The sequence below is a fragment of the Triticum aestivum genome, chromosome 6A (assembly GCF_018294505.1).
Source record: "Triticum aestivum cultivar Chinese Spring chromosome 6A, IWGSC CS RefSeq v2.1, whole genome shotgun sequence".
NCBI classification, from domain to species: Eukaryota; Viridiplantae; Streptophyta; class Magnoliopsida; order Poales; family Poaceae; genus Triticum; species Triticum aestivum.
The window spans coordinates 55,958,368-55,969,764 of NC_057809.1; the positions used below are offsets into that span (position 1 = coordinate 55,958,368).

The following is an 11,397-nucleotide window of genomic DNA, read 5'->3' on the forward strand; positions in this document are numbered from 1 at the left end:
GTGGCACTCTCTTGACATAGAGAATGCCAGAAGCTTGGCGCCACTTCATCCACCCGGCTTTGATTCGATGATTCACATCTTTATCAATACCCCCATCCTCCTGCAGCATTGACCCCAAATACCGAAAGGTGTCCTTCTGAGGTACCACCTGGCCATCAAGGCTAACCTCCTCCTCACACCTAGTAGTACCAAAACCGCACATCATGTACTCGGTTTTAGTTCTACTAAGCCTAAACCCTTTCGATTCCAAGGTTTGTCTTCATAACTCTAACTTCCTATTTACCCCCGTCCGACTATCGTCAACTAGCACCACATCATCCGCAAAGAGCACACACCATGGGATATCTCCTTGTATATCCCTTGTGACCTCATCCATCACCAATGCAAAAAGATAAGGGATCAAAGCTGACCCTTGATGCAGTCCTATCTTAATCAGGAAGTCATCAGTGTCGACATCACTTGTTCGAACACTTGTCACAATATTATCGTACATGTCCTTGATGAAGGTAATGTACTTTGCTGGGACTTTGTGTTTTTCCAAGGCCCACCACATGATCAGTAGACGATGACAAAAAATATAAAGGTCTTGAAGATCCGAGATTGCTCCACGTCTCAGCGCCAAAATCACAGCCGAAGGCGAGAGTACCTAAATTTCTCAGATGGCAGCAGCAGCGGGCCGTATATTGAACTAAATATTTGACAGAAGGGCCTGCGTAATCCCACCGGGCCACGCCAGGCCCAATAACAGGCAGTGAGGTGGGCTGTCCACCACACCCCTTCTCTTCTTCTTCCTCCCCTTCCCATTTTCGCCCCTTAATAAACCGATAAAAAATAAAACAGAATCCACCAAATAAATCGCGGAGTTCCCAACGCTCTCCGCCCTCTCTCGCCCGCATTCCCCAATCCAATCCGCGGCGGCATCGGCGGCGACGCCACCACCACCGGGAAGCTCCGCCCCTTCTCCGTCTCCGCTCCCGTCCCCTCCCCTCCCCTCCACACGCGCCCGAATCGCGCCGCAGATTTCGCCGCCCCCCGCGCCTCCCCCGATTTCGGCGGAACAGCCGCTAGGGTTTCGATTCGCCTCGGGATCGGGTTCGGGCCCTGATCGGAGGCCGCCTTCGTCGTCCGGGGGTACAATCCGCCGCCCCCCCCTGCTTCCTGGCACGGCAGGAACCATTTCCGGTAATGTTTCCGTTTGAATCCCTTCTCGTTTCCGTTCCGATTTCTCGATCGTGGTGAGAACCGTATCTCTCAGACTCGCTGCGGTATTTGCAGGGGAAGGATACGGCGATGGAGGGGCACGTGTTCGGAGGCGGCAACTGGGGCTCGTCGCCCTACCCTGGCCCCAACGCCAACATCAACGCCAGCGTCAACGAGAACCAGTTCATGTTCGATGCCAAGGCCGCGCCGCAGCAGCTTCAGCTCTTCGGGAGCAACGCGGGTAATATGATGGTTCCCTTCCCCTGTTATAGAGTTCAGTGTTGAGCCATTATGCAAGAGCCATTATGCAGTTATATGCTGATGTTGGGCAGATGTTGTGTGGTGAATTTGACCCTACCCACTGGTGCTTGTTGATTGCCTCTGCTGTAATTAAGTCTTGTTTGTAGCACAACCTAGCCACCTTTTGGACAGTAATATTGCATATTATATATTAAGAACATTATCCCATGCTTCCCTGAATCCTAGTTCAATGTTCTATGTTAGCATTGAACTGGTTGTGCATTGGCCAACTCATTTTCATTGACGAAAACAAGGCGTTTCCCCCAATCAGATGGTCTTCTGACTGGGACCTTTAGGTTAGTTATAGAGGTGGTAAACCTTGTGTGCAGAACTCAATTGTGTGCTCCGAGGATGAATACGATGATGCATACATGCAAGGTTTCTTAAACCTGCTCATTAACATTCACATTTCTATGGTATTACCATCAGGCTGCACATCACATTGCAAGATTGTAGCCTCTATATGTTTATTAGTGACTTACCTAGCATATATGTATTATGAGATATTGGTCAATCGTTATTTAGTGATAATCTCCTTCCATCATTTTCTCTTGCCCTCCCATTTCGCTCTCTACTCAGTGTATTTCTATCAGCGAGTAATGTGTGTAACACAAATATTAAACTATTATTTATTGCATTTTTGGGGCTGATTCTCCTTTTGCAATGCCCTAATGCCTCGTACAATGCCTAGCAGAGCATTGTTTTCCTCTGATGAGTTTATGGTGGATTTCATTTCGAGTTTTGATAATTTTAGCAACAAAGACACACTTCTTGCTGCCATCCTTGTCGTAGATGTATTGGTTACATATCTATGTGTGCTTGATAATGCTTGCTTCGACGTTTTATGCCCTCGTAGCTCGAGTTTTTTTTTATATCCACGAATAAACCTACCGATTAACATCTCTAGCTCTAACAGGAGTAGCTCGATGCACTTTACCTTTCACCACAGCACTAAACATTTCATGTTGCTGTCTTATTCTCAAACAAATGCTTGCTGTTCATCTAATTATCAATGCATTTACTGCAGTTGGCACCAGTGGATATTATAACTACAATGGAAATGGCAACCCATATGTTATGAACCAACCAAGAAAGACAAGCAATTGTGCAGCGGATGAAAAGAAGCTCAAGCTTCAGATGTCCTTGAACAACTTTCATGCAGGAGATGCCGACCGGTTGGCATGTACTGGTAATTCAAGTGTTGTGTCTACTGGGCTGAAACTGTCCTACGAGGATAATGAGCATAATTCTTCCTTCACGTCTGGTAGTGGAAGCATGTCTTCTTTGACTTCCACGACGCCTTTTGGTCATGATATTATGACTGAAATGGAGAAAGGAAACAAAGAGATTGACTATTATTTGAGAAGCCAGGTAAATATTTATCCTAATTTAGCTATCAACCAAATTTGAGCTCTCGTTGTTGCCTAGATAGCAATGGTGATATTTGCTGTTAGGACTTGCTTGTGTTCATCATGGAAGCACTATGCAGTGCAGTAGTGTGGAATGTTGAGTTATCCAAATATGATTCTGTAGTTTCCGGTGGCATCACTATGTACCACTTCCTAACCATGGAAATGGTTGTTCTTCGCACTTCCTGATTGCCAAATATAAAGTATATTGACATATTTCAGACTTTACAGTCATCCTACTTTTGTTATATTTGTCCATATAGAAATTCAGTACTCCCTCCGTTCCATAATGTAGTGCCTGTAGATTTTTACAAAAGTCAAACATTACAAACTTTGACCATGTTTATAGAGAAAAGTAGATAAATCTAGAATACCAAATGCACATGATTGAATACATCGTGAGTTATATTTTCAGAATATACATGTTTGGTATTGTAGATGTACATAGTTTTCTCTATACACTTGGTCAAAGTTGGCAAAGTTTGACTTTCACAAAAATCTATAGGCACTACATTGTGGAATGGAGGGAGTATCTGTTAATCTTAACTGTCTAGGGTGTGATTGCAAGAATATGGAAGATAATTTGCTGGTTCCTTATTGTAATAGTATATGCAGTCCTTAGTGATCCCGGTGTCATAGGCTCTGGTAGCTAACACATCATTTGGTTCTGATTGTTGAAACTTGAAAGTAAATAAAATGAGTCAGAGATTTCTGGTGTTTATGTTGTGTGCCTCTTTCCCACAGGTGGAACAACTCAGTAGGCGTGTGAAAGAGATGAAGCAAAGGCAGATGGTTTCTCTCGTGTCTACTCTCGAAAGAGGGGTAGGAAAGAAGCTGAGGGAGAAGGAGCTCGAGGTGGAGGCCATGAACAAAAAAAGCCAGGAGCTGAATGAACAGATCCGACAGGTGGCCATCCAGGTCCAGTCATGGCAGTCAGCCGCGCTCTACAACGAATCTGTTGCCAGCACCCTGAAGACCCAGCTCATGAAAGTGGTGGCGGACCACGCCAACCTCACCAGGGAAGGTTGCGGCGACAGCGTAGTGGAGAGCGGCGCTGTGCCCGGCCAGAAGAACATCAACACTGTCCCCGGAGGCTTCTTCAAGTCGAGCCTCCTCCCTGGAGTCAAGAGCGGCGTAGCCGGCAGTGGGCTTGCAGCCTGCAAGTGGTGCGGAGCGAAGGAGGCGGCAGTGCTGGTGATGCCTTGCCGCCACCTGTGCCTGTGCGCCGACTGCGATAGGGTCACAGATGCATGCCCTGTCTGTCAGTACCCCAAGAGCGGTAGCGTTGAGATCAACATGTCCTAGCATCAATCCTGTGTGTTTCGAATTGGACAGTGGTGTTATGACTCTGGTACATATAGTCAATCCGCCCCTCTCCCTCCATGATTCTGCCTTTGGTTTGCACCTAGCAAGCTGTAGTCCTAAAGTTTTGGTGGTGGACATAGATTGTTGGTCCGGTCTGGAACGATCAAAATTTTCCTGGACCCAGCGAGAGATGAGCAGATTGTTGCGAAATTCCTTCGTTCCAAACGTACTCCAGACCATCTCGACGGAGGTAATAACCAGCCTGCCAACATTGTGGCGGCGACATCATCATGTTCCACAGGACAGTTTTGGAAGATAATGATCGTATGGCCGAATACATCTCTTCTTGATGCAGAAACAAAAGAAAGGAGCCAAATGTGAGCAGAGGCACCATGTAATCCATGATGAGGGCCGCAGTCCGTTACAGGAGAAACAAAGACATGAGCAGCAAAAGGCCAGCAGGCACGCACACGCAACGCAACGTGCTGCTGCTGCTGGGTTTGCCAACGCCCAACGCAACGGACGAGTGCGTCTCAGGGCATCTTTCCCTGATCAGGCCACCATGGCACCGCCGGTGCGTGGGCTGCAAAACCAAACGGTGCCGGTGCGGCTCATGATTGCCGCCCGGGTCTATCTTTGGGTAAAGTTTCGTCCCTGCATGTGATGGATCATCCAAATGCAGCGTCTTATAAAAGGGCCAATCGAAGAACGGTTTTACTATTTTGTCATGATTCAGGGTGAATCTTCCCCCTCTGATCGAAAATAAGATCGATGATCCAAATGCAGTGTCTTCTAAAAGGGCAAATCGAAGAACGGTTTTTCTATTTTGTCATGATTCAGGGTGAATCTCACCCCTCTGATCGAAAATAAGATTGATCATCCAAATGCAGCGTCTTATAAAAGGGCCAATCGAAGAACGGTTTTACTCCCTCCGTTCATTATTATAAGACGTTTTGGACAGCTAGCTTTGAACTGTTTTAGACACTGTCTGAATTGTCTAAAACGTCTTATAAAAGTGAACAGAGGAAGTACTATTTTGTCGTGATTCAGGGTGAGCCTCGCCCCTCTGGTCGAAAATAAGGTCGTCCGGGATCGGAATGCAAATTTGCGGATCAGGGAGCCCCCGGTGGTTTTTCATTGCCACTTGGCATCTCCTCTCGACTGATTTTTTTTTTATTGAAAGAGAAGAAGAGAAAAAGATTTGGAAAACAAAATGGGATGGATAACTGTCATCTTTGTCCGCTATTCCTTGCAATCATTTGGCCGGCTCTTGGAAGGATTGGAGTGGACTGCAAATGGGGCGGGAGACGCTACCAGGCTTGATTGCGAGAATCCAATCGTGGAGCTACATCATCAACCGCTAATCATGAAATGTTGGTGCTATGCAGCCAGGTGGCCGTGGTTAATGAGAGCCATCTGCGTAGAGTCTCTAAAATCCTACGATTATGATTTTACTATCATGCTTTTCGAATGCTACTCATAAGCGAGCCATGTGATTATTCTAATATGTACATGTGACTGTGAGGCGATGAAGATTTTCAAATCAAATTTGACAGACTTCAAAAGAGCCTATAGGAAAAAAATACACGTTGGTCGCTCTACCACAAATCGAACAACACACACACACACAATATTATTTATTTATTTTTTGCGGGGAGCACACAATAATCTTAAGAAAATTATAAACTATCAACGTTAAACTTCCAAACCTGCTATGGTATCACTTTGATACATGAGGAGTGCAAGAATGATTGATTAAGCATGTCGTAAGCTATCAACGTTAATGTAAAGACAATCCAAAAGGTCCCCTAATCCTCTCCAAAAGAGGGCCATGGATGGATCCATCTAGTAGTTCTCGCAAGAAATAGTTAGCTATGACTTGTCCTCCTCTCACGATTGGAACTACAACTTAGCTAATCAACCTTTGAGCCAATGATAACCTCTTCCTTGACGTGTGTAGCATTGTTTAATCACTTCACGGTAGGAGCATGCCCATGAAATGTACTAGTACAAGAAGGATGGATATATACATGCATAGTGGGCCACCTTTTGCAGGGGATGAGTAAAGCATAAACCACACCTCGCCCTGTCTCACACCGCTATCATTCACTTGCACTTCAAGTCCAGAGGAGAAACGACCATCGAGCACACCACGCCTCCTCCCTCTCCTCATGCTTTGCTCCTCCCACTATAAATTGTCGCAGGTACGAACCCTTGTAAGCCAAGCCAAGGCGCGCACACACGCACGCATGTGCACGATCTTTAGCTGCCCCTAGCTTGCGCCATTAGAGCGCGCGGCTCGATCGACCGTGTAGGTCGAAATGGGGCGAGGGAGAAGGAGTGGCATGAGGCCAGTGCCGTTGTTCTTGGTGCTGGTGCTGGTGCTGGTGTTGGTGTTCATGGCCATGGCGAGGGTGGCTGCGGCCGAGGGAAGCGACGTTGCCGATGGTGTCGATGCCGGCGAGGACGAGGCTTTTGAGAAGAGGTTCTTGAAGCTGTGGACGGACGGAGGCGGCGGGGACGAGGAAGACCACCTCAGATGGTACGGTGATGACGACGATGATTATGGTGATATCTACGACGACGAAAAGGTCGAAGAGATGGTGGAGGAGGAGGAGGGGGAAGATGGCATTATGCTGGGGGTGACGAGATGCCCGAATCCGAACAAGAAGAAGAAGACGAAGAGGAACGTCGTGAAGGTCGACAGCTACGGCGCGGTGGGCGACGGCTGCGCCGACGACACAGAGGTATGCATGCTCCTCTCTCTTGCGTACTTGCGCATTATTCGACCGACGTGCAGAATAATTGTTCATGCCAACGTCGTGACACGCACGCACGGTCGTTCCTAATCCCATCGTCCATGGCGTGACGATAAGAACTGCTATCCTTAGCAGCAGGTGCATGGGAATGGTGAGAAACCGCCGGCAAGAAACTGCAGAGGCGTTTCCTGACGATCGAGCTCACCTTTTCTTTTTCTAATCGAAAAGTTCAGTTAGGTTAAAATAATTTCATAATTTTATGGTGTTGGCTGTTTCACAAGAGAACGGATTAGTCAACTTGCAACCCACATCCACGTTTAATTAATCACCAACAGGCCAATTTTTTTTATAGCTAGCTAAGATGCATTGCAATCTTTGTTGGCTTACAAGTTTTCTGTAAAATATACTGTATATAGCTACCAAATCACTGTATACATCACTCGGACTCTGCTTGATGCCGCAAGAAAAGCATGCACATGCGTATGGGTATCCATGCCTTACAAATGCGGCTATGATGATTGCCACACTTTCCCTGTGTTCTTGGATTGATCGGTGAGCTGACCTGTTCAGAGTAATCATAGAAAGAGATAAAGGGATTTGATAGCGATGGCGGTTGCTTAGCTTAACTGACTCATCGATCATTCAATCACCATCCACCACATGGCGGCGTGCAGATCTCGTTGAGAGATTCAACCTTTTAAGGAACCAAAATATGATTTGCGTGCACGCGTGCCTCTGCATATTTAACTTGTACTGCTACTTAATATTTCAATTTTTATATTTTAACAAAGCCACGGCTTTGCCCATTTCATTGTTAATCGTATTTATTGGCAAAGAGGAAAAGAAATGAAACAAGCTTACTCAAAGGAACCTTCAATGCAAGGAGATGAGAACTATACATGTTATATTTCATTTTCTTTAATTTTTTGTAAAAGGCCACCAGATCCCTTAACCAAACTCCATCATTACAAATCACCCTGGAAAACAAACAAACAATAAATTATATCTAGGCCCTTGGGGAGCGGAGCACCTTCTACCTCCGAAAGGATCCGATGGCGCGCCGCTGCTGGAGCGGGTCCGACCTTGTTGCTTGCCGGCTAGGAGTCGTCGAGGCTAGCATCCAAGCAGACCAGCGCCCTGAAGGTGAAGCTGGCATTAGAGCGGTGAAGGATCCGGCCGCCAACTACCCGCCTATAGTGCTGCCCAAAATGATGCTCATCAACTCGAAAAGTTGACATTGAAGCAAGGTCCGAGCCAGAGAGCAAATACCCTAGATGTTGCCGCCACCACTGGCACGTCGCTAGCAACACCAAGGCACACCAAAACATTGTTCTCAAGGGTGCACTCGAAGACAAAGCTGACATACCCCTTGACCTCACGTCTCAATGCATCACCGAGAGCTAGAGATGGAGCTAGAACTGGGGAGTTCTTATTCAAACCACCGTCGCCTCCATCCATCGGAGGAGACACAAACCTAACCATAACTACGTAACAAGGTACTCAAAATTGTGATTTTGAATCAGATCAGAGCTCTGATGATAGGATTGCAAATCGTAGAATCTTAACTAACAGGACCCCCCCCCCCCCAAACCAACCAGAATCATTGATTAAGACTAGTATGAATAGTAATAGTGATTTTTTTGGTTGCTAAAATGGTGCTTTTTGCCAGATTGGCCCTTCCCAACAAGGTTTGACAATACCACCCCTCCCTCCTCATTTGATTTTGCTGGCTCTGCCACTGGATTATACTAACCAAAATCGTAGAATCATAGAGGTTAGAATCATAGAATCTTGTTAACTACTGAAAAACACGAGATGAGGTATACCTAGTCGAGCAGATGAGCATAAACTTGATATCAAAAGACGGGGTTGAAGTTCATTACGTTTCAAGGACTAGTGCCTATGGAATAAATACGAAATCCATTGCATCTCCATCAGGTTTAGCTCAATTGCCTTCTAAGATTTAAACGAAAACGTTCTTCTAGTACATCAATAAACTTGGTAAGTCTGATCAAGACCTGCATTACACCGATCTTTCATGTCTCGCTGGTCCCATCTCCGTCCCCTCCGAGCCACAACTCCTCTTCCTCCCCCGGGATCTTGTACCCGCAGACCGGACAGACACAGTTCACGCTGAGCAGCCTGAAGAGGCATCACTCATGGAAGGAGTGCGCGCAGGGCATGGTCCGGAGCTTGTCCCCGTCCTCGAAGTCGCCGAGGCAGACGGGGCAGTACTCAAGTGTGATTTTGGTTCTTTGGCCAAAATGAAAACTACTCCCTCCGTCCCATAATATAAGAACGTTTTTGATATTAGGGAGTAAAATCCAGTGATTTTGGTCATAGCTGGAAAATTTCCAAAACTTGAATCCAAAAATATACTCCCTGTTAGCTTCAAAAGAAAAGGCTCACTGCAACATCTTCGCTTATCTCATTGAATAACAAGCCTCTTCAGAAATGAACATGCAGGTGGAACCGTGGAAGAACTACATGTTCTACTAATACAGAAGAAACCAGATATCAAATTCGAGTTCTCAAACACCTAATCGAAGAAAATGATGATTTATGAACCCACTCCCACGCTTCATGTTTCCGGTTTTTGTTTCTCTATAGAAAATAACGCACGAGAAGTCGAGAAGTGTACGATTCATATGTTCTTACTTCCATGGTTTAATTAATTAATTCAGTAACAGAATGAAGTGAAATGTTGAGTTAGCTGATGCTTGATGAATTAAATCTCACCAGGCATTCGCAAAGGCGTGGGAGAAGGCGTGCTCGCTCAAGGACGCGGTGCTGGTGGTGCCCAAAGGCCGGCGCTACAAGATCGGCCCGAGCCGGTTCATGGGCCCGTGCAAGGAGAGGCTGGTGGTGCTGATCCACGGCACCATCGTGGCGCCGGAGGAGCCGTCGCAGTGGGACCCCAGGAGCCCGCGTCTGTGGCTCCTCTTCGGCGGGCTCGTCGGCGCGCGCATCCAAGGCGGGGGCGTCATCGACGGCTCCGGCTCCAAATGGTGGGCCAACTCCTGCAAGATCGACCGGTCCAAGCCGTGCAAGGGCGCGCCAACGGCGGTGACCATCGACTCGTGCCGGGGCGTGCGGGTGCGCGGCCTGACCGTCCAGAACGCGCAGCAGATGCACCTGACGGTGTCGCGGTCGCGCGGGGTGCGGCTGGACGGCATGGCCATCCAGGCGCCGGGGGACAGCCCCAACACCGACGGCATCCACGTGGCGGAGTCCACGGCGGTGACCATCACCGGCGCCCGCATCGGCACCGGCGACGACTGCGTGTCCATCTCCAACGCCAGCTTCGCGGTGAAGATGAAGGGCATCGTGTGCGACCCGGGCCACGGCATCAGCATCGGCAGCCTGGGGCGGGGCGGCTCCTACGCCGCCGTGGAGGGGGTGACCCTCGACGACGCCCGCATCTCCCGCGCCCAGAACGGCGTCCGGATCAAGACCTGGCAGGGCGGCGCCGGGTACGTGCGCAACGTGCGCTTCTCCAACGTGCTGGTGGAGGCCGTCGACCACCCCATCATCATCGACCAGTTCTACTGCGACGCCAGGACGGCGTGCGCCAACCAGACCAGCAACGTGGCCGTCAGCAACGTCTCGTACCGGAACATCTCCGGCACGGCCACGCGGGACGAGGCCATCAAGTTCGCCTGCAGCGACGCCGTGCCCTGCAGCGACATCGTGCTCAGCAACATCAACCTGCTCGGCGACGACGGTGCCGAGGTGCAGGCCGTGTGCAACTGCGCCATGGGGCTGGGCTACGACCCCGTCCGCCCCGCCGTCGACTGCCTCAGGAACAACGCGTGCGGCGGCGGCGGCGGAGGGCAGAAGTTGGGCGCGGAGGAGCCGTCGACGACGGACGCGCCGCTGCACGCCGAGCTGTGAAAATCATGCATGGGATTTGGCACGTACGGATGTGTTAAACCTACGTGTCGGACATGCCCTTGAATTTTCACCAAGCTGTCACGATGCTGCAATTATTAATTAACTAGGTTTTTTTGTTTGTGTGCATCTATCGTCTGATGTATCGACAAAGAAATTAAGATGCACGATGTTACATGCATGTCCATGAAGAAAGAACTGCTTATCTATTACAGACGAGTGTGTTTTGCTAAAGCACATCTAGTATTAACTTTTTGAGGATTAAGCAAAAGTGTGTATACCTCTTTTTCAAGGAACTGGCAGGAGACGCAGGAGAGGAACTGTAATGTTTGCTGCGACGCACTTGGAAGAATTCCTCACCGTAGCAATGCATGTGCATTATGACATGCTGGAGATGTCTCGGGATATTTTTTTTTCTCCATTAAAGAGATCAATTTTATTGGAGATGACATACTGGAAATTAGCTTGTCCGATAAAGGTTAACAACTTTTTTTGGTGTACGCTACGTGGAACTCTCCCATGCCGTGTTACAC

General features: G+C 48.2%; 2 protein-coding genes across 2 annotated transcripts; both read left to right on the plus strand.

Moving 5' to 3' along the window:
- Positions 1–825: 825 nt before the first annotated feature.
- LOC123131979 (BOI-related E3 ubiquitin-protein ligase 1) lies at positions 826–4,502 on the plus strand. The gene is made up of 4 exons (XM_044551717.1): positions 826–1,182; positions 1,276–1,441; positions 2,528–2,871; positions 3,654–4,502. Exons 2-4 carry the CDS (start codon positions 1,291–1,293, stop codon positions 4,212–4,214), a joined length of 1,056 nt encoding a protein of 351 aa, XP_044407652.1. The 5' UTR covers positions 826–1,182; positions 1,276–1,290; the 3' UTR covers positions 4,215–4,502.
- Positions 4,503–6,301: 1,799 nt separating this feature from the next.
- Positions 6,302–11,098, plus strand: LOC123131980 (probable polygalacturonase At1g80170). The gene is made up of 2 exons (XM_044551718.1): positions 6,302–6,961; positions 9,716–11,098. Exons 1-2 carry the CDS (start codon positions 6,536–6,538, stop codon positions 10,865–10,867), a joined length of 1,578 nt encoding a protein of 525 aa, XP_044407653.1. The 5' UTR covers positions 6,302–6,535; the 3' UTR covers positions 10,868–11,098.
- The last annotated feature ends 299 nt before the right edge of the window (positions 11,099–11,397 follow it).